The 25998-nt window shown below is 47.0% G+C and overlaps 1 protein-coding gene across 2 annotated transcripts in view; it reads left to right on the plus strand.

The window, feature by feature from the left end:
• Positions 1-11958: 11958 nt before the first annotated feature.
• The window catches only part of LOC146855198 (poly(U)-specific endoribonuclease-like), a 524935-nt gene continuing 510895 nt past the window's right edge, over positions 11959-25998 (plus strand). Inside the window, exon 1 of one of the 2 annotated variants that reach the window (XM_085652848.1) lies at positions 11959-12185. In XM_085652848.1, coding sequence (XP_085508974.1) covers positions 12175-12185 — 11 coding nt within the window. In that variant the 5' untranslated portion in view covers positions 11959-12174. The remainder of the gene's footprint in view (positions 12186-25998) is intronic. The other variant, XM_085652849.1, reaches the window with a different exon arrangement.

Below are 25998 nucleotides of genomic sequence, written 5' to 3' on the forward strand. Positions count from 1 at the left end.
AAGGCTGGTGAATCGAGTTCTCACTGGGCTGGACGACTTCTGTGCGGCGTATCTGGACGATATCGCTGTCTTTAGCTCCACCTGGGAGGATCACCTGGTCCACCTGAGGAAAGTGTTAGAGGCCCTGCAAAAGGCAGGCCTCACTATCAAGGCCACCAAGTGCCAGATAGGGCAGACACAGGTTGTATACCTGGGCCACCTTGTAGGTGGAGGCCAGGTTCAACCATTGGAGAGCAAAATACAGGCCATCCAGGACTGGGCTCCTCCAACCACCCAGACTCAGGTTCGAGCTTTCTTGGGCCTGACTGGTTATTACCGGAAATTTGTCAGAAATTATGGATCCATTGTGACCCCGCTAAACGACCTGACAAGTAAAAAGATGCCAAAAAACGTTCAGTGGACAGCAAGCTGTCAGAAGGCATTCGATGACCTAAAGCAGGCCATGTGCACAGCACCTATCCTAAAGAGTCCAGACTACTCCAAACCATTCATTGTCCAAACAGACGCTTCGGAACTGGGTGTGGGAGCTGTTCTATCTCAACTGAATTTTGATGGTCATGACCAGCCCATAGCTTTTATTAGTAGGAGGCTGACCCCTAGAGAGAAGAATTGGTCAGCCATTGAGAGGGAGGCCTTTGCTGTGGTTTGGGCCCTGAAGAAGTTGAGGCCATACTTGTTTGGAACTCACTTCAAGATTCAGACCGACCATAAGCCCCTCTTGTGGCTAAATCAAATGAAGGGTGAAAACCCCAAACTACTTAGGTGGTCCATTTCCCTACAGGGGATGGACTTCACAGTGGAGCATAGACCTGGCACTGATCATGGCAATGCAGATGGGCTCTCCAGGTATTTCCACTTAGAGCAAGAAGACTCACCTGGTCAAGGTTAGCTTATTGTCCCAAAGTTTGGGGGGGGGTCATGTAGGAGAGTAGGGTCTGCAATCCTATGATCACCCAGATTTTTTTGCTTTTGCTTCATTGGTTTATGACTTTCCCCGGCTGTGGGCCTGCCAATCAGACCCACAGCCTAGCTGTTCTCTCTCGAAATTACACACATGTACATTAGGTGCATCCACCAATTGGAACTGGGCCGCCTTGTCAGTCCCTGTCTCAGCATACCACAGGTTTCCAGGGCATCGGTGTACCCAGGGCCTACCAGGGGCTGCAGCATGTATTATGCCACCCCTGGAATGGCCGCCCAAATCTGACACAACTGGCTGCACGACAGCTGGGGCAACGTGGTGTAATCACCCGTTGCTGTAGGTGTAGTATTCCTACACCTAACCCTAAAATGGACACATGGATTCCTATCAGTCACTCCTATGGCAGGCCTTATCAATCCTGAAGGCAGAGTGCAGGGAATCATGTGGGACGGTGCTCTGGCGCGAGCTGAGCCCGTCGACGGCTTGCGGAACCAAGTCCTAATAGCCGTTCCATGGTGACGCGGGCCAACTACTTTTAAATGCATTATAATCCTCGTGGTTATTTGCTAACTTGGGCATCGCATCACCTACACATGTCGAGTAAGGTGTCATACGAATGGGAATACGAACCCCTCGCCAGTTCTGGCGACGGGGTTAGCATTCCCCCCTTTTAGAGGGGCACGACATGGAAGTAACCTTGAACCCCGGTTAAAGTTGACTCAAGCCTCAGCATCACATAATGGATGCTGCCACCAGACACAAGTCTGACCTCCTGCTGCTGGGAGACCTTCCAGCGAGGGGAGCTTGGACAAAGGGTTTCCTGTCGAGGGCGGTGTTAGCACCATCCCAGACAGGGTTTGTGTATCCCAGGTAGGCAGGGCTGAAAGGAAGGTGATTGCCAGTGGCACCCCGGTGCTCACTGTGCATAGCCCGGCTCAAACCAGTTTCGGGGGCACACCAGCCCCTGAGCTGGGGCGAAGCCGGACAAAGGCTAGGGGTGTAACCACCCCCCTCCTGGCTCCACCCATAGGTAGAACCTAGTCACGGGCCAGCCCCTTTTCGTAGAATAAAGGTAGGAGCGAGTCCCCTTCCCAAATTGGATAATTCTGAATCTTGAACTACTTTCCACGAAAGGAACTCTTGACTATTTCTGAAGACTCTCCCTTGTGGCTAAGGAGTAGCCACCCTGCACCAGCAGGCACCACCTAAGCGCTTGCGGTTTGCTGTAAGTCTCTCCTACGGATCAAGACTGCCCAGCTCGACGAGACCCGAGTTCCCTGCCATCTCTGACCTTTTACCTCCCTCATCAGCTCAGCTGAGAGTCGTAGGTGTGACGAGACCTGCGGGACCGGCTATCTTCAGAACCTGCACGACGCTTATCTAGCACGCCCACCGAGGGACCCTCGAGTGAGTGCACCTAGGGTTTGAGAAGCCCTAACCCTGAGCAGCTCCAGCACCGAAGTCTGCCTCCCCAGCATCCCCGAGATCTGCGTGGGGGCCCTTCCGCTCCTTGCTGTTCACCGCGTTGTTCGACCACTTGCCGACCGGCTTGTGACCCTCTTCACGACGCACCACGTTTGTTTCATCACTAGTCTGGTTGCTCCAGACTGGCTCTTGCTCCCCTTCAACAGAGGAGTACCACGGACCCTCCTGGTCCACTCCAGACGCCATCTTGACTCCACCACGCGGGCTTGCCACTGCCAAGATCCGCTGCCCCATTCCTGGGCCCAGCATCATCGACAGCAGACACCTGCGTGGGACAGCTCGCCCTCCATCCTGGTCGCCGCCGCGCCTCCTGGTCCGAGGAACAGCCGAGTCCGACGTCATCCACTCACCTGGTCGAGGTGGCTTCAGCCGGTACCCTCCTGGTGCCCACACGATCGCTGGCTAGCGGTTGAGAACTGAGTCCCCTCTGCTTTCAGGTTTCCTTCATCACCGATCCAGGTTTGGATCTCGCTGAACATCGACACTGGTCGCCTGCCAACAACTCTTCTTTCAGGCTCCTGAGACTACAACGAGGACTTCCGACATCTTGCCGAACCTTCCACAGCCGCAGCCTCTGGGCTAGGTAACTCGAGCATTTCGGTGCTCCATCGCAGGTACGCTTTACAAGTGTCCAGTTCCTTTTACGTTTAGTCCCACTGATCGGATCACTCCGGAATCAGTCACTTTAGACTTTCTAAAACTTCTCCCCTTCCACTGGTAGTGTAATGGTTTCGTGCCCTCGGGCATTTGTGTAAATTGTGCAACCAGAAGTATTTTCCTAAGAGTTTTGTATTGTGCTTAGCTCCCTGACTCATAAAGAGCCAGGGTAGTCTTGTTATAAATAAATATCCTTTAAACAACTTGTGTGGTGTCCTTTCACTTGGTGTTCAAGGGGTATATGTGATGGTAAACAGCTGGCTTAACACGCCCTCTAGAGTTTAGCCTAAGACTGCTCGTATCCACGCTACTAGGATAGCTGGTCTATAAGGTTGACTTACAACCAATCATCAATAAGGGTTGTTTGGAATGATACACAGTGATCACTCGAATAGTGAGCACTACATATCAGGCCAACTTCTCACAGGGTGTACTCCCTATCTCCTCAAAATAGTTCAATATGTGACAAATAAATCGAGACAATCTTTGGATAAATTATCACAGAGTAGACTCTGTTCTGAATGTCCGTGCCCTTCTTTGCCAAATAATATTGCTGCTACCCCATCAACAGACCTAAACATGATACTATTCTTTACTAAATTTGGCAAAGGTCCCAAGAAAGGTGTAGATAGGACGTGGACTAATTGCCTAAGTAGACTATTAAATAGTCGCAGCCGGCATGATTAGCGAATGGGGGGATGGGGGGTCGTGGGGGGATGGGGGTTGTGGATGGATGGGGGTCGTGCAGGGAGGGAGTCGCGCGGGGAGTTTTAATAAAAAAATGTTTAAATGTAACTTACCTTTGCAGCCTGCTCCGGTCTGGTCCCTGTTGTCCTCTGTCCTCTCCTCCACACAGGAAGCAGCCAATCAGGCAGCCTCCCTTTCCTCCCCTAAGCCAATCACAATGCTGCAATGGCAGCGTTGTGATTGGCTGGGACGCCGACCGAACTGGCGTCTAGGGAGAGGCCATTTTCTCCATGCAGGCTGCATGCAGCCTCCATGGAGAAAATAGAGAGTGTGCATGACTGGTTTGGTCATCTCTTGGGCAGACAAAACAGTCAGCGTCCACAAAAGTGGGCAAGCTACTCCTCCCCTGCCTGTAGCTGGACTGCCCACCCGCACTGCCCCAACCAAACCCTTCTGCTTTCTCGAAGTGCCGAGAAGCAGAAACATAAAATGGTATTCATAATACCATTTTATGTTTCTGCTTCTCGCACTTCGAGAAAGCAGTGGGGTGACGCTCCTCCGCCCACGTGGAGGAGCTGCCCCTGCTATTAAATGTAACTGGTCCTCTTACTAGAATGTTGGACCTGGCAGAGGAAGCAAGAATTTAGTACAAACAAGTTGATTAAACAAATATATATAATTGGGCTTAGAGAGAAATATGCCTCTTAGGAAATACCAATTTAGCTATGGCTCAATAACAACGCAGGCCCTTACTGTTGAAAATTGATCCTAAACTAGGTACCTTGGCAACCAAAGTTGCAGCTCAGGAGGCTAACGGTCTCCTATTTGGTGATGTGTTCATATGAACATCAGTATATATACCACCACCTGTGCCTCTATCGATAAGGCTCAACTATTCTTAAGAACATTTTCAGCCCTTGTATTTTTGACATGGCTGGCAAAGACAGAAGTTTGGAGAAGGGCAGGGGGGCACTGGGTGGGGAGAAGGGTGGGGGCATAGGGTGGAAAGAAGGGCAGGGGGCATAGGGTGGAGGTCCTGCCATAGATAATGTTAAATGTTAAGTAAATGTAGCCTTGTAAATGTATGCCTGAGTGTATATATAAGTATATTGTGTGTGTGTGTGTGTGTGTGCGCACATGTTTAATAGCCTGCCATATATATATATATATATATTTATTTCCATCCTGACAGTCTTTCAACAAACAGGCACCAACTCCGTGCATAATTTTGGCACAGAAGGCGATTTATTCAAACAAGGTCAGACGCGTTTCGGTGGCAGGACCGCCTTGTTCACTTCATAAAAAGTTCTGTGAGTGAAAAACTTAAATACACAACCACCATTATCCCCTGGTTACCATGGCAACCAGAACATTTCATAGACATAGAAGCTCCTCAGCAACTATGGAACATGACAGTGCATAAATTGAAACACAGTGAGAAAAAAATACACAAACAGCAAAATAATACATAAGACATTTATGTTCCCCTAATATTACAGTATGAGTTGAAATAATCACTCATGTGTAAGTTAAAAGAGGTATATCTATTCTACCTACGTCCTTACATCTCAGGTAGACGTAACATCATGTGTAACAGTCATGGGCATAGAAGTGACACAGGTAGTTCATGTGTAGCCTCACTTCTCTATTTATATAAATATTATATTATCCATCATTTGAGCTACGCACATACTCGGGAAACTGTAAATAACAATTGCTACATCAGGGATTTACAAAAGGGTCTGCTACTGTAATAACGCGCAAATGTCATTCCTGATGCAGGAACTCCCCCCTTACTCCTGGTTGTAACTCTTAATTAATATCTTAGGGTTCCGCCTGCCTGCTCCTAGAATGGGAGTGAGAGGCCATAGGAGGAAGGCGGGTTCTACCCTGAGATGTGCGGATACTGGATGAGAAGGTGGAATGGAGGGGGAAGGCACTCTCATACCGCAGGGACTGTCCGGCCCAAGTGGGCTTGCGGTACCAAATAGATGTCTATGATAGGGAAACATAAAAACTATATCAAAACTGAACCCAGCCGGACTTATGAGTGTATCGTAGTGTAAGAGGGAAAGGTAAAATGAAATGAAAAAATAAAATAAAAAAGGGGTTGGGATATTGATGCGATAGAAACTCTGAATAAAGTGTAAGAACTTTTACGTTCGGAGGAATGGATAGCAGAGGAGAGGCGTGAGTCCCTGGCTGAGGGGTCACAGGTGAACATTCAGCGCTTCATCGGCATTCATCCCTTGCGGGATTTTGGAGTTGAAGAGAATTATATATCTCGATTCCAATCTCCGTAATGCCAGTTGTCGGTTTCCTCCCCTTGGATTTTTTGGGACATTGTCAATGACAAAGTAGGAGAGGTCCTGGGACTTACTTCCATGGCACGAATTAATGTGGCGTGCCACTGGGTATGTCTGGTCATCATTCGCAATGGCCCTTAGGTGCTGTAGGATGCGAACGTGAACCTGATGAATAGTGCTGCCTACATAGATCTTAGAGCACGTGCATTGCAAAATATATACAGCAAAATCTGTTTTGCAATTGTAGCTACCGCGGATTAAGTGCGGTGTTTGTCTAAAAGGCATGATGACAGATTTCATGTTAGTACCATGTCTGCAGGCCTTGCATCTACTGCACTTGGTAAAGCCTTTGGGTGACTGTAACCAATTATGGCTTTATACTACTTAAGGTGCATTGCATACCAATTCCTGGTGCATAGACTTTGCTCTTCTAAAGCTAATAGCTGGAACTTTGGGGCAGGTGGGTCCCAATACTGGGACACTACGAACAGTGTTCCAATGCCTGTAGAATATTTTTCAAACTGTGGTGTGGTAGGTATTGAACCCTGTAATGAGTCTAGGTGTACCTGCTGCATTACTTTTAGTTTGTTCTTTGTCTTTAAACAAGAGGTCTTCTCTTGTTACTAGCTCACTTCTAATTTTTGCTTTGTCTAGAGTTTCAGTTTTGTACCCCCTCCTCTGTAGTCTGCTAAAGAGCTCATTGGTGGATTTCCTTAAGCCTTCTTCTGTGCTACAGTTACGTCTCATTCTGAGACACTCTGCGTAGGGGATACCTTCCTTGACACTATTATGGTGGAAACTGTGAGCGTGTAATATTGCATTCCCTGCTGTGCTTTTTCTGTATGTTCTGGTCTGTACACAACTATTTTCTATATACATTTCTATATCTAGAAACTGAATACTGGTTTTGCTGGTGTGACTAGTGAATGACAGGTTTAGTTTGTTGTTATTAAGTTCTTTGGCAAATTTTTCGGCACTATCTATTGTTCCATGACATAGGATGAATATATCATCTATGTAACGGACATAAATGTCCACATTTTCAGTCATAGCCGTTTTTTGTGTCATCATGAGTACCTGCTCCTCCCACCAGCCCATATGCAAATTAGCATAGCTGGGGGCGAAGCAAGTACCCATGGCTGTGCCCTGTAGCTGTTTGTAAAACAATTTGTCAAAGATAAATACATTGTTCTCAAGGCACCATTCCGCCATATGCAACAACATTAGAGAGTGTTCTTTTCAGTTGATTGGTCTCTTATTCAAATAATATTGTAGGGCATTAAGCCCATCCCTGTGTCTAATACTCGTGTATAGCGAGTTGACGTCAAGGGCCATTAACACACAGTCATCATTCCAATTAACATCATACATTTTAGTCAGGAAATCGCTAGTATCCTTAATGTGTGATGGAAGTTCACAGACTAATGGCTGTAGGAAAAAGTCAATAAATTGTGATGTACTTTCAAACAGGCCCCCAATAGCTGCGATGATAGGCCTCCCTGGTGGAATTGTGGCGTTCTTGTGGATTTTTGGAATTAGATATAGTTGGGGTGTCACTGGGTAATCAGTTTTTATATATTCAAATTCCGATTTGGTAATCAAAGTGGCACTTCTCCATTCATAGAGTGATTTATGATATTTCTCCTTTATACTTACAATGATGGTTGGAGCTATGCGGCAATAACAATCATTGTCGCTGAGTTGTTTCATTACCTCCGCCTTGTAGTCATCCAGGGGCCAAAGGACCACATTTCCCCCTTTGTCCAACCATCTGACCACAACATCCTGGCGTTCTTTAATTTTGCTCATAACATTGTTGTACTTTGTCCTGTTAATGTTGTGTGTCTTGGTAAATTCTTTGTCACTTTTGAGGGCCAGGTTTTTTAGATCTTTGGCCACATTTTCGGCGAAAATGCCCAGTCCATCTGTGGGCATCATCGGAGTAAATGCTGACTTTGGCTTTAAAGGAGTGCGTATAAGGCCCCGTGTCTCCTGCCTTGTGTTTGACATCCCATATTCAAAGGTATCTTGGTTTTCATGTTCCATTTTAATAGATCCTGTAGTAGTCTCATCTGCTACTGTCAATCCATTATTTGTGTCTTCGTACGTAGACTGAATAGTGTCTGTATTCGTTTTATTAAAAAAGTATTTTTGCAATTTCAATTTCCTCACAAATTGAAAGTGATCTATTCGTGTTTGTGAGTATTCAAAGTTTGTTTTTTAACAAAAAGAAAGGCCTATGGTGAGTGTTTTTCGTTCATTTTCCGTTAAATCCATCTTTGTTAGATTGATTACTGTGTTTTCAATTTCTCTGTTTTCTTTTCTCTGCGCTTGTTTCTCCTGTATGGCTGTTTGTTTGTTTCTTGTTGTTGTGTTTGTGCACTGCTTGCCCCAGCGTCTGTCTTTTCTCTTTCGTCCCTTTGTTGCGCCCGGTTTGCACCTTTTTGTTGTTTTTGGCGTGGTGGCCGCAGGCGTAGTCTCATAAGTTTTTCCAAGCGTAAAAAACCCAATTCTTGGATCACTGTCGGCGGTTTGAGTCTTTGCACCGTATTGCTTGTTAATTCTGTTTAAGATTCAACTTCTGAGCTTAATTCCGAAGCGCTCGGGTCTGTTTCCTTTGGTTGCATTTCAGCAGTGGCTGACAGTTGTTTCCTTCGGATATTTTCGAATTTCTTTGAAAACGTGTAGACTCTGCCTTGCATGTAGTCATTCCTATCTCGTTGGAATTTTGTGGCCTTTCTTTCTTTAATCGAGTCTTCGTGTCATTTCCCCCAGTTTCTCTTTGATTTCTTCTTGATTTTCACATTTTTCAAGGTCTTTAAGTAATGCCTCTATTTTCATTAGCATTGTCTTGCGGTCACTCTCGGCGTATTTAATCAAGATCTGAAGCATCATTCTGGAGGACTCGGCGCTGTTGTCAGCCCAGTCCTTAAGCATTTCAGGATCGGGATTTTCATATGTGGGCGCCACAAGAATCCGGAGGCCACTGGGGATTCTACCCACGTCCATATATCTCTGTAGAGACTTACATTCCCACCATTTCGCTATTTCGTTTTTTCTGAGTTTTTCTAACTCGTGGAGCATTTTGGCGCTATTATTTATTGCCGTTTGCTCTGTGTCTTTGTTGGCAGACGGAGCTTGCTCTGTACCATTGTCCACATCATTAAAGACATGAAGAGCTGCCTCTTCACGCTCTTTTATCCATTCCTCGGCCATTGTTTTGAATATGCAATTACCTTCTGTGTCATTCACTGCCCGGTTTCTTTGCTATACGGGACTACCTCTCCCAGCAGGTACCACTCGATTCTCACTCTGCATCAAAAAACTCCCGCTCAAAGGAGCTTACCTGATAATGTGAATGCCCTCCAGCTCCCACACCGATCAGTCACTCTCCCCTTCCGCGGAGCTTCGGGTGTCTGAAGTCGTGAATACGATCTCTTCCTGTTCACTGCTGTGGGGCGCTGAGTTTTCCTTTCGCTAGGAACTGTTACAAATGGGTCTGTGTACTCAGTGCTCCAGATCGAGGAGGGTCGGTGTCCAGGTTCCGGCGAACCTCTTCAATATATTTCCATCCTGACAGTCTTTCAACAAACAGACACCAACTCCGTGAATAATTCTGGCACAGAAGGCGATTTATTCAAACAAGGTCATACGCGTTTTGGCGGTAGGACCGCCTTGTTCACTGCATAAAAAGTTCTGTGAGTGAAAAACTCAAATACACAACCACCATTATCTCTTGGTTACCATGGCAACCAGAACATTTCATAGACATAGAAGCTCCTCAGCGACTATGGAACATGACAGTGCATAAATTGAAACACAGTGAGAAAAAAATACACAAACAGCAAAATAATACATAAGACATTTATGTTCCCCTAATATTACAGTATGAGTTGAAATAATCACTCTTGTGTAATTTAAAAGAGGTATATCTATTCTACCTATGTCCTTACATCTCAAGTAGACGTAACATCGTGTGTGATGTAGAGAAAATACCAGTCATGGACATAGAAGTGACACAGGTAGTTCATGTGTAGCCTCCCTTCTCTATTTAGATAAATATTATATTATCCATCATTTGAGCTACGCACATACTCGGTAAACTGTAAATAACAATTGCTACATCAGGGATTTACAAAAGGGTCTGCTACTGTAATAACGCGCAAATGTCGTTCCTGATGCAGGTGTGGCAAAACTCCCCCCTATATATATATATCAAATCCAAGGTTTTCGCGTTACCTCTGCCAACAAATGGCGGCGGGCTACCGGCAAGGAAGCGATCCTTTTTACTTCAAACACCAATCCTTCTCTTCAGAGTCAAAGATTGCGCCGAGTCCAAAATCCAGGCCGTGAAAAAGGAACGGCTGTTCCGAAATGCGTCGGGCATTTGTATGTCTTATGCTGATGCAATAAACCACGTTTGAACTGGATTTTGGGCTCGGCGCAATCTTTGGCTCTGAAGAGAAGGATTGGTGTTTGAGATATATATATATATATATATATATATATATATATATATATATTTTTTTTTTTTTTTTTTTTCCAGGTAGCCTTTTTCCATTTGATTAGTTTGCGACATGAATCTGAAAGCAGAAACGGACACCTCTTCTTTTGTGCAGGTTATTTTATTTTATATTTTTGCGCTATACCGCTATGACGCCATTAATTTGTTTGGGGACTCCGGTTGTGGTAAAAGGAGCAGATAGCAGCGCCCACTGGAGGGTTAAAATTATGTGGTCTACAGCGCACTACATGACCCAGCATGCCTAAAATCAGCTTAACGAGGCGCCCACCTGGGGAAAGACAATGTCCGTTTAAAAGGCAAGCTTCGTGTTGGTGTACTGTTTTGACCTCAAGTTGCTGGCTCCCCTCTGACGAAGGTCAAGTTGTGACCGAAATGCATCAGGTAATGCCACCCTTGAAATGAAATAAAATCCTTCATTATCGGATGGAGTGCGGCTCGTTCCTTTCTCAGGCAGAGAGGTTTGTTTGATATATATATATATATATATTTTTTTTTTTCCAGGTAGCCTTTTTCCATTTGATTAGTTTGCGACATGAATCTGAAAGCAGAAACGGACACCTCTTCTTTTGTGCAGGTTATTTTATTTTATATTTTTGCGCTATTCCGCTATGACGCGTTTCGGTCCACAAGGACCTTGGTCACATGATATATATATATTTACAAGGCTACACAAGAACAGGGACAGGCCAGATGTAGAAGTAAGACTAAAGACTTTAGTCCTACTTTTATTTCTGGCGTGTCCCTGTCTTTAGTTCTCAAAATCTGGTCACCCTATCTCTTGGCAGGTGCATCTGGTCTCTCTGCAAGAGCAGCTGCTGGAGAGGGGAAAGACTTCTTGTAAGCGCCCACGTGACCATATTGTCATGCCTTACACATTTTGCCTATGCTGTTTTATAGTACTTTAATTATGCATATCAATAATTTCCCGTGACATTGTCACAATGCAGCTAAAAAAATTGAAATGTTAAATATCCGTTTTTTGTTGTTACAGTCTTAGCAAGTATGCTAAAACACTGTGGGAATTTTAGCCATTTGTTTCAATGAGCCAATTGGACAAAACACCTGAAAACAATTATTTGCAAAATAGGACGCTAGCCGGCTTTTGGAATATTATGACTATGATAACTCAGAATCATTTGGGAACCTTACCCACGTACAATCTAGTACCCTATCCTGATTTCTGTATTCTGTCACTTTGTCTCTGACAACAAACAGCGCCTCCATTTATTTAAGTCACATGAGGGTCATAAAACAACAGTTCCCTTCATCTTTAAACGTCCGGAGATGCTAAGAGAATACGTAGCTACAGTGTACATTGACTTTCCTGTTATATAGAGATCTCGCGAGAACAACGATGCAGACTCTGCCTGTTCTTTCACTTCGAAGAGTAATATAACGGAGTCCAGCTGGCCCACGCGCCTGGTGATTGGCCAATAGGACTCCTATGAAATGGAAACGTTTCACTACAAATACAAATGAGCGGCCACACCCCGCGGCGCCCCGCCCCGCCCACTGTTAAAAGTGTCAAGTTTACATTGTGCATCCTGTTCAGCAGCAAGTCGAACTGAGGGTTACAGTCTAATGGTAGCAGCATGTCCTCCAGGTAAGTCGCTTATTATTCAGCAGTCTTCAAAAACTGCATGGATAGTTGTCTGAGAGAGAGTTCGTTTTATCGAGCTTTTACATTGTTGCACGCACACAGTTAATGCGTGCACCCGCGGGCACTGGGTAAACAGATGCTACGCTTTTAAAGAGCGCTGTCGTGCGTGGGTAGATTCAGTGCAGCAGGCGAGGTTTCCCCTGACTAAACCTTGTGTGGTGGTGGGGTGGTGGGGGGGGGCGGTTCTTGCAGGGCGGAGGTTTAGGTCAGTTCTCTTCTCTCGCTCCTTCCAGTTGAGGTGCCCCGGTTTAAATTAGCAGCTCCCCTCACAATGTGATCTCCGCAGCCAGGGCAGACACCACATCCATTATATACGAACCTCGACCTCAATTATCAGTGTCGGGAGCTGTCTAAACGTGAATGTAAAACCAGGATTTACATTCCGGAACTAAATCTCGCGCTCATAAATATTTGTTGTCTTCGATTTCCCTGCGCAGAGGGCCTTACGGATGTGTGGCTACACACAGTAACACGCACATCAGTCAAACAACCCCATCAGGGCTTTGTAAATGTGTTTTAGGGCTATTGGGAAGTCCTTTTTTTTTTTGCACACCATCTACAAAGTGTGTGCGAACTTCTCTTGCAATGTCACGTGCACTTGAATAGGGAGAGCGGGCAGATTAACTTTGTTTGCATATTTTATGTTCACAAATGAACACCCGATAAAGGAGTCTTTTAACATCTTAAAATCCTACGTTTTGTTGCTACGACAGAGCGTAATGGCAGATGTTTGTTGTGTGCACTATGATGGTGCTATTCTGTCTAAGGAATTGTGTGACGTGGAGTGGATCTGTGAAATGGAATTGTGGCATGGTTTACAGCCAAATTATGTGGATAGTAATTATGTGGTATTGAATGTACTGGAATTATGTTTAGTGGGATTGTGTCATATCGAGTGTAATTATGTGGAATGGTATGTTGTGTTGCGGAGTGGTATGTAGTGGAGTTTTGCTGATTGGAAATATGTGGCGTGGACTGGAATGTATTTATGCAGATTGTTGCTTTGTGACATAGAGTGGTTTTATATGGGGTGTATGTATGTGGTATTCAGTGGAGTATAATTATGTGGAGTTGAATCGTGTTGCGTTGAGTGTTATTATGTGGGGTGTAATTATGTTGGGTGGTGTTGAATTGTGATGTCGAATTGTGTGGTGTTGTGTTGCACACTAAACATCCAGGTATGCTGCACAGAATGGGAAGCTTTGGTTCAACCTACGGAAAAAGGGTTATTAAACAATCATTGAGAATTAAAAAAATAAAATTAAGATCTGGCCGTTCTAGGGTGACCAGATTTTCAGAATAAAAAACCGGGACGGGCACGTATATAGAAATAGGACTAAATGTCCTATTAGGTCTCAGGGATATATATATATATATATATACACCAATTCACAGCTCATTAAATCCTGCTGTGCTGCTTAATAGAGGCGAAGCAGCACAGCCGGCGAGTTTAAAGAATTGAACCCTGTCCCCTTTTCTAATAGAGCCGGTCAAAATGTGAGCCTGCACAACACTGTGATTAACATGCAGGTTCACCCGACCCTCCCTTAAAAACCGGGACATAACCCAGGCACTACCCAAAAACCGGGACATTTGTACAATTTGGAGAGAAGTGTCGGGACACCGGGACACTTCTCCAAAAACGGGGACCATCCGGGGAAATCCGGGACGTCTGGTCACCCTAGGCTGTTCCCTAAAACAAACAGGTTAGCTGTCCCATGTTATTAGGGCTCATGAGATGTGGTGAATTTATTTGGAACTCCTAATCGTTAAACAAGGCATTTTTCAATATGAATTAAACCCACAGATGGCGAGGTGACGAGATGAAACTGAAGTGTAAAATTTTACCTGCGAAAGTCTTCTTCTATGCTCATCTTGTTGTTTCTGAAAAGCCCCCCCCCCCCCCTTGAAATTGACTTAACCATCATGTGCAATTGATTTTCCAAGATGCTGCAAGAGTGGTTTGCACTCCTTTTAGGAGACAAACTTCTTTGTATCAGTCAGTCTACCCCCACTGGTAGGGGAAGGAGATAAGTGCTGCTGCTTCTGAGAACGCTTTCCCAACGTTTATCCTGGTACAAATCAGTTCTCCTAGTTAACCTTAAAAAGAGAACGCTTTGTTTTAGGAAACATTAAAAATCTTCATCGCTTTACTTATATATACAGTCTAAGATAATGAGACTTCACACAAATAGTTGAAATAAGAGGAACCAGGAGCTCCTAGTTTCTCTAATTTAAACTATTCGTATGCACGGCGGGTCGGCCGTGGGACCTATAATTGTTAATTGGAGATAATCAGTCGACTCCTCCAGCGGCTTTAGTGATCAACAACACCTCAGCTAGTTCATCTCCTCCCCCCACCCCCTCGGGTGCTCCACCTGGCACCATGGAGATTAAACAAGGTCTAAATTTCGAGGACGCGCTGGTAACAGAAATCCTGAGAAAACTATTGATCCTGGATACAGATGGCTTGGCTGCAGTAACGCAGGAGATTGAGGAGATTGGAATTCCATCCTATCCATGAAAAAACAGCTGGTATAGATCATAATACACGGCGCGATTATGACAGAGTACCTTAAGGCAAATATAACTCTAATGAGAATGATTGTGACTAGTGTCCCCCACATCTTCCTGGAAGATGCACAGTTCAAGGAAGAATGGTCCCTGGTGGTGTGGAAATGCACCAGGGACTGGTTTGTCTTAATAATCAAGATGGCCAAACGACTAGTAGACGATCTAACAATAAAGATTACCGTGGCAGAGAGTGCATTGAAAACCAGCATTATGATTTCAACCTTTAAAATTAGGTTGGCTGAAATAAATAACGAAATATCAGAAAACGGGGAGTGCCTTATGAAACGAAAGATAACAAAACTACAAAAAGATATGAAGAAGTTCAGTAAGGAGAAAGTTTATCCTTATCAGAAAGATGACTTCAAACGAAGATCCATGGGGAGATGGATTTCCCATTGACATCAACTTTAAAATCCTAGTTTTTGACTATTTGGCCAAACTTAAAATCCTAGAGGTCCTCACAAATGCCAACCTTCATTACGTCTGTTTTATATGGATTCAACTTCAGCCAATTGGTGCCCTTTCACATCCAGCAACAGTTTTCTAACAGGGCACTCCTGGCTAGTTAACAATTCAATCAATCAATCAGGGGTTGGTGAAGGGTGCTACTCACCCGCGAGGGTCTCAAGGCACTGGGGGAGGGGTAGGTCTAGCAGCTCCGATAAGTTGAAAAGCCAGGTCTTGAGTGCCCGTCTGAAGGTGAGTAGGGTAGTCGAGCGTCTTATTTCAACTGGGAGAGCGTTCCATGCTGTGGCGGCGGTGTAGGAGAAGGCTCTCGATCCGGCTCTGCTTCGGTGGATGCGGGGTACCTTTGCTTGGGGGAGGTCGGAAGAGCGAAGGTTCCTCTTGGGTTTGTGGAAACTCATTCAGTCGTTGAGGTATTTGGGTCCTATGTTGTTCAGGGATTTGTACGCGTGCGTGAGTAGTTTGTAGGTGACCCTCTTCCCAATGGGGAGCCAGTGGAGCTCTCGTAGGTGCGGCGTCATGTGTTCCCGGCGTGGTAGTCCTAGGACGAGCCTGGCGGCGGCGTTTTGGATGGTTTGAAGTTTGCGAAGTAGTGATTTGTTGATTCTGGCGTAGAGGGAGTTGCCGTAGTCGAGCCTGCTGGTGATGAGTGCGTGTGTGACGGTCTTTCGGCAGTCTGAGGGGATCCATTTGAAAGTCTTTCTTAGGGTTCGGAGGCAGTTGAAACTGGCGGAGGCAATAGCGTTGATTTGGCAGTTCATGGAGAGTGAGGAGTCGAGGATTATGCAGAGCTTCCGAGCATGGTTTGTTGGGGTCGGAGGGAGGCCGAGGGCGGGAGGCCACCAGGAATCGTCCCAGGCTGAGGGGCTGGGTCCAAACCTGAGAACCTCTGTCTTTTCGGAGTTGAGTTTGAGGCAACTGTCCTTCATCCAGGTGGCTACTCCACTCATTCCCTCCTGGAAGCTAATTCTGGTGTCTTCGGGGTTGCTTGATATACTCTAAAACATTGGTGGTGTTGCGGTAGTATTTAAAGAAAAGCAAATGCTTTTTGGTCTAAACGGGATTTCTAATCTACATCTGAAAAAGCTCTTAGATTTATGTACCATTACAATTCTTTACATTTGTTATAGAAACTGAGTTTATCTCAAAGAAATAGTGATCTTGAATGCTCACTTTCACAAACACATGACCTGCTTGATGCTCAGCCTGCAAAGCTTCTTTAGCTGTATTTTTTACATTTTAGTACTGCAACATTATGTGAGTGGACTTCTGCTTCCTGAATCCTGTACTGCTGTTGATGGTAGGACCGTTCTGGGTGGTGCCTGTGTTGCTCACTGGGCCTGCACTGGCCACCAAGCGCTGATGAAGAGTAGTCACAGTCCCAATGGCCCCCTAATGCTGAGTGCAGCGTGAGCCCCCAACCCTGTGAGGGGATAAGGATACGGCTGTAAGAATCACTCCCTGGTCCGATACTCCTCAGGATTCGGGCGACGCTATATGGGGTCCACCTCTCGACGTCACCAACTTCCTGCACTAAAGGCACGGAAGACTGGAGCAATCAAGTGAGGGAAGGGAAGGATGGGAACAGCGGGGAGTAGAACCTGTAAAGAAAGAATTAACATACAAACAAATAACATAGATACATTGCCAAATCAGTTAACTACTCTCAATAATTCTCGCTACCAATTCAGCAGTTCTATTAAAGTATTTCCTTGAGTCATCCTAAACACGCACACCAACACTTGTTTGCACGACACTCTCACTTGAGCCTGTTGACCCAAAACAAACAGTATCCCCCCGTATATTTGGGGTATTTTGTTGAAACTATATATATAGGTAGGACATGTAAAGAGGATCTGTCGTCTCCTCCTCTGATCCTGAAGTGTAGAGAATTATCAGGGTGCTGTGGCTGGGTACCTCCAAAGCGTACTGAACACACCCCTCTGGGAGCCCCCCCCTATCAGAAAACCTATATGGTCTGTCTGTTCTACTGTTCCTGTAGGAGATTGCCTGATGGCTGCCAAAAAGGTCCCTTCAGCACTGGTCGTTATACTAATTGTACATGACCCCCAGCCAGGATAGAAACAACGAACAGGTCCTAAACTAAGTACTGTACATGGCGGTTACCCCACCGCCTTATTTCAGACACCCACACTGGTGAAATAATATCCAGAACTTTCAGATGAAGTAATTTCAGGGATTCTGTCTTTTACTCCTTATCCCCCTCAATTGCGACCCTGTGACGAAATGCTAGAGAGATATCAACTCTCGGGATCCAAACACAAACTCCTCTGGGGTGAACACCTGTCACCCCTGGTACTTGCAGTTATTGGATACTCCGGATTCCGTCTGACTCCTACACGCTACCTTCGCGTGTAACGCGGACTCCAGCGGCACCACTTCTTGCCGAAATGAATCGAAAATAGCCTCCGGTCCGGCCTCGTAACCGCAAGCCAGTACCGTCGGTAATGCCGCCTCCAGGGATTGCGGACTCCGCCGCCTGTGACTCCGATGCCGATCTCTTCGGCCGACGCGATCAAAATGCGGGCAAAACAACCGAAAACAGCTCCCGCTCTACCAGTCTTCAGATACGATAATTACGCACAACGTCGTGCGTGCGTTCAGGGCGTTTTATGCCCGTGGCTCCTCCCACTCATGCATATGGCATTCTGGGAATTGTAGTCGTGGCAGGCGCTCTGAGCCCAGATCCTGACAGTAGGTCCCCCGCCAGGCGCCTCCTAGAACCCGGTGTCTCTGGGTGTTTCCGATAGAAAGCCCGGAGTTTGGCTGGTGCGTGAACGTTGGCGCTGGGCACCCACGAATCCTCCTCAGCTGAGAACCCCTTCCAGGAGAGCAGGTACCACAGGTTTCCTCCCCTGTACTTGGAGTCCACCACACGTCGTACCTCATACTCCTGACCGACATCCGTGGTGACTGCAGGTGGAGGTTTACGCACTTCTCCCTTTGCTGGTTTTAGTAGACTACAGTGGAACACCGGCTGTATACGCAAGGAGCCCGGAAGCCTTAGTTTATAAGCTACCGGGTTCACCTGTTTCATCACTCGATAAGGGCCAATGTATTGTGGGTGGAAAACGCTCGGTAGCTTAAACCGAAAATTCTTCGTGGACAACCACACCCGGTCCCCTTTTTTGTACTGCGGGCCCTCCTTTCTATGCTTATCCGCCCAGTCTTTATACCGTAGCTTGGCCTTCATCAAATGTATCTGTACTCTCAAGTGTCCTTGGCGCAACTCTCTCAGGTGATCTTGAATCGAAGGCTGATTCATGACCCGGCCTGGCATGACAAACTGCAAAATCCGAGCGTCATATCCAAAATTGGCCATGAAGGGCGAGACACCAATGGAGCTGTGGGAGGCGTTATTATACGCCAGCTCTGCCATCCATAACATGGCCACCCATGATTCGTGAGCGCATTCTGCTTAACATCTTAGATACTTTTTTACCGTTTGGTTTAACCTTTCGGTTTGTCCGTCCGTCTGTGGGTGGAAACTGGAGGACAACGCCGAGTCAATATGCAGAGCCTTACACCACCCTTTCCAGAAACGTGCCACGAATTGAGGGCCTCTGTCGGACACGATAACCTGCGGAATTCCATGCAGCTTCACTATGTGTTGTAACAACAGTAGCGCTGTCTGTCCAGCGGTAGGCAGTGTCTTGCAAGGAACAAAGTGGCCCATCTTGGTGAGGCTGTCGATAACTACCAAAATGGCAGTATGCCTTTGGTCCACCGGGAGGCCTGTTATAAAATCCAGGCTGATGTTCTGCCATGGCGCCCGGGGGGTAGGTAAGGGGACCAGTTTGCCTCTGTGGGTGGATGTGTCCGTCTTCCCCCTTGCGCACTCTTCACACCTCGACACCCACTTCTTAACGTCCTGGATTAGGGATTTCCAATAAAAATATCTTTGCACCAACAGCGTGGTCTTTAGAATGCCCGGATGCCTTTCCAACGGGGAGTCGTGGCACCACTCATAAGCTCGTTTTCGAAGGGCCTGTGTGGGCAGGAACAATTTCTTGTTCTGGAACGGTAGCCCCCCCTGGATCTTGCGTTCTTGGCATTTGTCCGCCCAACTGCTCCAAGCCTCCTGGTTCCTGTTTTTTCGTATGCAGTCCAGATACTCTTCTGCACGTATGGCACAAATTACCTTGGACGGCGGTATAATAGCCTCTTTGGTATCATCCTCTGTTCCTTCGACCGCCATCACTCGGGACAAAGAATCGGCCTTTCGGTTGTCGGCCCCGGGACGGAAGGTGATGATGAAATTATACTCTTCAAAGAAAAGCATCCACCTCATCTGTCTTAGTGATAGACGCCTGGCCGTTCGCAGATACTGTAGATTCCGATGATCGGAATAAACAGTTACCGGGAACCTAGCTCCCCATAGATACGGGCGCCATTCCTGAAACGCCTTTTTAATCGAGAGGAGTTCTTTTTCCGCAATGTTATAATTCCTCTCGGCCGGCAACAATTTCTGTGAAAGATATGCCACCGGGTGAAGCTGCCCTGTGTTTTTGTCCCTTTGTGACAGGATGGCCCCTATAGCTTCGTTAGACGCATCTGCCTCGACTATGAAAGGTACATCCAATTGTGGGTGTCGCAAGACCGGTGCAGAGGTAAACGCCTCTTTTAGATATTCAAAGGCTTGATGGTCCATGCGAATGCAACTCCCTTTCTGAGCAACCGGGTGATTGGAATGGCCCTTCTGTGAAAACCCTTGTATAAATCTCCGGTAGTAATTAGAAAACCCCAGGAAGCACTGTACGTCCCTCACGTTTTGGGGAACCGGCCAATCCTGGACTGCCTGCACCTTTCGCTCTGACATACTCATACCATCAGGACGGAGTATCACTCCCAAAAATTCCACTTCTGTCACCCCAAACTCACACTTGCTTAATTTGCAAAATAGGCTGTGCTTTCTCAACTCCTTCAATACCTGTGACACATGTTCCTGATGATGGTTGACAGTCTCAGAATAAATCAATATGTCGTCTATGTATACGACCACTGTTCTGTCCACGAAATCTTTAAGGACATCATTCAAAAAGTACTGGAATGCCTCCGGGGCGTTACACAACCCGAACGGCATTACCAGATACTCAAAAAGACCATAGCGAGTCTTAAACGCCGTCTTCCACTCATCCCCTTTTCGAATGCGCACCAGATGATACGCCCCTCGGAGATCCAACCTCGTGTAAATCTTAGCTTCCCTAACTTGATCCAAAAGGACCGGGATGAGGGGTAGAGCATACAGATTACGTACTGTATTCTTGTTTAGCATGCGATAGTCGCAGCATGCCCTCAAATCCCCATTAGCCTTTGTAATAAAAAACAAAGGAGAGGCCGCCGGTGACCGGGACGGGCGAATGAACCCTATCTCCAAAAAATGGTCTAAGTATTCTCGGAGATGTTTCGTTTCTGGTTCGGAGAGCGCATAGACCCTACACGTAGGAGTCGTAGCACCTTCTACTAGATCTATTTGGCAGTCATACGGACGGTGTGGCGGAAGCGACTCGGCCTGTTCTTTGCTAAACACATCGGCATATATCCTATACTCTTTGGGTAGGATAACGTCCTTTTCTGCTGCCGTGGCTGCGACCCACGTGTTAGCCAACACTGTGGCCCCTGAACTCCCCCCTAGCATCATATGTTCTTGACAATCCTCAGATAAGAACTGAACGGTTCGACGTCTCCAATCGATGGTGGGATTGTGAAGGCTAAACCAAGGCATTCCCAGGATTACCTCATACTGCGGAGCATCGATGATATTCAATGCCAAAGAGTCTATGTGACGCATCTCGCCTACTCTACACGTTAGCTTGACGGTCTCGGTCTGTTCTATGAGAAGTCCCGAGGTGAGAGGTTTGCCATCAACCGCTAACACTTCTTCGGGAATTTCGCGCTTTGTCTTTCCTATCGCTAATTTTTCCACCAGTCCTTGATGGATAAAATTACCCGTCGCCCTGGAATCCAACATAGCGTTGATCTGAAAGGTTTGTAGTCTGGTTTCCAACCACATGATCAATTCTAAATGTCTTTCTGTCTCACCCTGTGGTTGGGTGTCCAGGGATGGAATCATCCACCGGGGAACCTCGCATTCGTCTGATGATTCACCCCCCCTTACTGGAACTTCTACTCCCGCCACAGTGGCTACAGCTTTTTTATTCCTGTACGTGCCCCCTGGTTTTTTGGGCCGAGCTGGACACTCACGGACATAGTGCCCCTTCTTTCCGCAGTACATACACAAGCCTTGTGTTCGTCTGCTCTCTCTTTCAGTCCTTGACAATTGAGCACGGACCGCTCCCACTTCCATGGGCTCTGCGGCCGCCTCACTTCCCGTAGCCTCCTTCCTACTTCTCTCTCCCCGAAACCGCTCACCTCCTCGGTCGGTAATTCGACCGTCCAAACGTAATGCCAGACTAATGAGAGCCTCGCAGGTCCTGGGCTGAGGATCAATCCGAGCGATAACGTCCTTTAATTCGTTACATAATCCCTGATAGAAAAGAGACATTCTCTTCTCTTCTGGCCACGCCGCTTCCGCTACCAACCGATTAAACGTGGTTAAGTAAGTTACTAATTCTGTTCTCCCTTGTTTTAACTCCAATAGCTCCCTGTCATGGCTAAACGTGGTAGTTCTCCTGTCAAACACCCCCTCCAGTGCTACGCGGAACTCATCCCAGTCTGATAAGACCGGATCGTTATGGCGTACTAAAGGCACCGCCCAATTGGCTGCATCACCAGCCAAGTAGGAGATAGCAAACGCCACCCTAGAATGGTTAGTAGGGAATGAGGAAGGTCTACAGGAAAAGTGCATCAATATCTGAGTTAGGAACGCCTGTATCTTATGAGGGTCTCCAGAATATCTCTCAGGCGTGGCTAAAGGAATGGGTGGAGGAACATTAACCTGAATGGGATGCATACCTGATCCTACATCAAAAGGATTCCTGGACAACCTATCCACCTTGTCCCGCAAATCCGCTGTTTCGGCCCTAGAGGCCGCCAACTCCCGCTGTACTGCGGCTAGTGCTGCTAAGGCCTCTTCCATACTGCGTCTTTACCCACCCCCCGAACCGGGAGGAGTCTCAATACTTGGGTGCGTAATTCTGTAAGAATCAGTCCCTGGTCCGATACTCCTCAGGATTCGGGCGACACTATATGGGGTCCACCTCTCGACGTCACCAACTTCCTGCACTAAAGGCACGGAAGACTGGAGCAATCAAGTGAGGGAAGGGAAGGATGGGAACAGCGGGGAGTAGAACCTGTAAAGAAAGAATTAACATACAAACAAATAACATAGATACATTGCCAAATCAGTTAACTACTCTCAATAATTCTCGCTACCAATTCAGCAGTTCTATTAAAGTATTTCCTTGAGTCATCCTAAACACGCACACCAACACTTGTTTGCACGACACTCTCACTTGAGCCTGTTGACCCAAAACAAACAGTATCCCCCCGTATATTTGGGGTATTTTGTTGAAACTATATATATAGGTAGGACATGTAAAGAGGATCTGTCGTCTCCTCCTCTGATCCTGAAGTGTAGAGAATTTTCAGGGTGCTGTGGCTGGGTACCTCCAAAGCGTACTGAACACACCCCTCTGGGAGCCCCCCCTATCAGAGAACCTATATTGTCTGTTCTACTGTTCCTGTAGGAGATTGCCTGATGGCTGCCAAAAAGGTCCCTTCAGCACTGGCCCTTATACTAATTGTACATGACCCCCAGCCAGGATAGAAACAACGAACAGGTCCTAAACTAAGTACTGTACATGGCGGTTACCCCACCGCCTTATTTCAGACACCCACACTGGTGAAATAATATCCAGAACTTTCAGGTGAAGTAATTTCAGGGATTCTGTCTTTTACTCCTTATCCCCCTCAATTGCGACCCTGTGACGAGATGCTAGAGAGATATCAACTCTCGGGATCCAAACACAAACTCCTCTGAGGTGAACACCTGTCACCCCTGGTACTTGCAGTTATTGGATACTCCGGATTCCGTCTGACTCCTACACGCTACCTTCGCGTGTAACGCGGACTCCAGCGGCACCACTTCTTCGGTGCCGAAATGAATCGAAAATAGCCTCCGGTTCGGCCTCGTAACCGCAAGCCAGTACCGTCGGTAATGCCGCCTCCAGGGATTGCGGACTCCGCCGCCTGTGACTCCGATGCCGATCTCTTCGGCCGACGCGATCAAAATGCGGGCAAAACAACCGAAAACAGCTCCCGCTCTACCAGTCTTCAGATACGATAATTACGCACAACGTCGTGCGTGCGTTCAGGGCGTTTTATGCCCGTGGCTCCTCCCACTCATGCATATGGCATTCTGGGAATTGTAGTCGTGGCAGGCGCTCTGAGCCCAGATCCTGACAACGGCATGGTTCCTAGAGATCCTGTGGTTGGTTCTACCCTATGTAAAGCCAGGCATTTTTGTAAAATGTGCACATGTGATATGAAGAAATGAAAGGGACGCCATGCAGTTTTAGCCGCTGGGGACTACCCTGACCAGAAGTCTCTGCTTCCTGTGTCCTCCCAGGAGGGAGGAGCTCTGCCTGCTGTCCGCGCTTAAAAGAGCCTGTCACCTCCGCGGCGTGGGACGCCATGCAGTTTTAGCCGCTGGAGACTACCCTGACCAGAAGTCTCTGCTTCCTGTGTCCTGCCAGGAGGGAGGAGCTCTGCCTGCTGTCCGTGCTTAAAAGCGCCTATCACCTCCGCGGCGCTCGACGCGCATGGGCCGTGCCTGGGTAAAGCCCGGGCCAAGCCAGCCCGTCCCGGCAGGGCAGGGCCACCCCTCTAACATTGAACGTAGACCAGGGCTGCTAATAAGGTACTGTCACGCTCATCAGGTCAGCCTGGGCTAGCCAACTGTGTCCTTCTACGGCTAGGTCACTATCAGTAACTGAGTTTTGTCCTGTGGGGTAGATTATGTTTAATCAAAGTCTGTGCATACATTTGGTTGGGCACGAACCCCTCCCCACTGTGTCCAATTTGATGTTATAAATCTCTAGTAACTATTTGTTATTTGCTACACATCATAGCCAGGCATGGGCAAAAGGAAGGTGATGGAGGCTACTGGGGGAGGAGTAGTGGGGAAGCGTAAGAAAATCAAAAGTATGGCAACACAATCTATGCCTGTGAACAGCAATTGTGTCATGACACGTCTTGACAGTATTATCAGCGATTGCGAGGAGATTCTTTCTAACCCTGTGGGCACTAAGCGTGGTTTACTGGTAGCACACTTGATTGGGCCCTCTGAGTCAACTAAATCTCTCCCAGAAATGTTCAAGAAACACACACATAAAAAACCCTTACCCCAAACCCAGGTGCGGGAGACCCCGATAGAGCACACTGCTATACCATCATTGCTAATGCTCCCAAATGATTCCAACACGGTTGACACTAATGAGGCATTTGTGATCGAGTGTAGCAATCGATTTGCTCCGCTGACGGCCACAGTTGAGCCAACTCGGCTTTTCGAACCTACAACACAAAAAGATCTTATAGATGTAATTGAGTTTTCCAATATGGTGCCGTAGATAATGCTTACAGCATGTGAGGCACTGCAGATCAGTTATAAGAGAGGACATATATTCTGCAACAAGATATGTGATACATGGCTCAAGCACCGAACATGTGAGACTTGGGCTAAATACCACTGTTCTTGCAGATACCCTAGTATCTTATCTTGACCTTAGAACATCTCATTTGGCCTCTTCCAATATAAGAATAAAGTATAGCCCCCCCCCCCCCCCCCCCCCCCATATCTCAAAGCAGAACTGATATACAGTCTAAAGTCCCCACAATCAAAGAGGGCTCTATCCTGGTGAGGGTACATTGATGCATAAAGAAGGGTCCTATAACATTACAGTACGAAACAGTGTTAGATACAGGGGGGGAATATAATGACCACCAAAATGTGCAGGTTTAGAGGATTTCAGTACTATCACCAATCCCAACACAAGTTGGTCGCACACTGCTCGTCACACCAGCAAGTTGCCCCAAAGGACTGTGGTGAATGTAGTGGCGACGGCGGGTACGCCTATGCCACGATGTGTAAAAAGAAAACAGTATGTGTTGCATTTAGCCATCCCTGGACACGTGTTTCGAGGTAGTTGCCTCTCGTCAGCAGGGAGCAGGACAGTGTAACGGGGTGCCGAGTGGACTGCCAAAATGTAATTAAAACAGGTCAAATACCTCTCATGGCGCGCAGGTGCAGAACCAGGGCTCGTCAGCCCGTTAGCTCACGGGAGCCGTAATAATTTGAACACAAGTTGGTCGCACACTGCTCGTCACACCAGCAAGTTGCCCCAAAGGACTGTGGTGAATGTAGTGGCGACGGCGGGTACGCCTATGCCACGATGTGTAAAAAGAAAACAGTATGTGTTGCATTTAGCCATCCCTGGACACTTGTTTCGAGGTAGTTGCCTCTCGTCAGCAGGGAGCAGGACAGTGTAACGGGGTGCCGAGTGGACTGCCAAAATGTAATTAAAACAGGTCAAATACCTCTCATGGCGCGCAGGTGCAGAACCAGGGCTCGTCAGCCCGTTAGCTCACGGGAGCCGTAATAATTTGAACACAAGTTGGTCGCACACTGTTCGTCACACCAGCAAGTTGCCCCAAAGGACTGTGGTGAATGTAGTGGCGACGGCGGGTACGCCTATGCCACGATGTGTAAAAAGAAAACAGTATGTGTTGCATTTAG

This window comes from Triturus cristatus, chromosome 4_1 (genome assembly GCF_964204655.1).
Source record: "Triturus cristatus chromosome 4_1, aTriCri1.1, whole genome shotgun sequence".
Classification (NCBI taxonomy): Eukaryota; Metazoa; Chordata; class Amphibia; order Caudata; family Salamandridae; genus Triturus; species Triturus cristatus.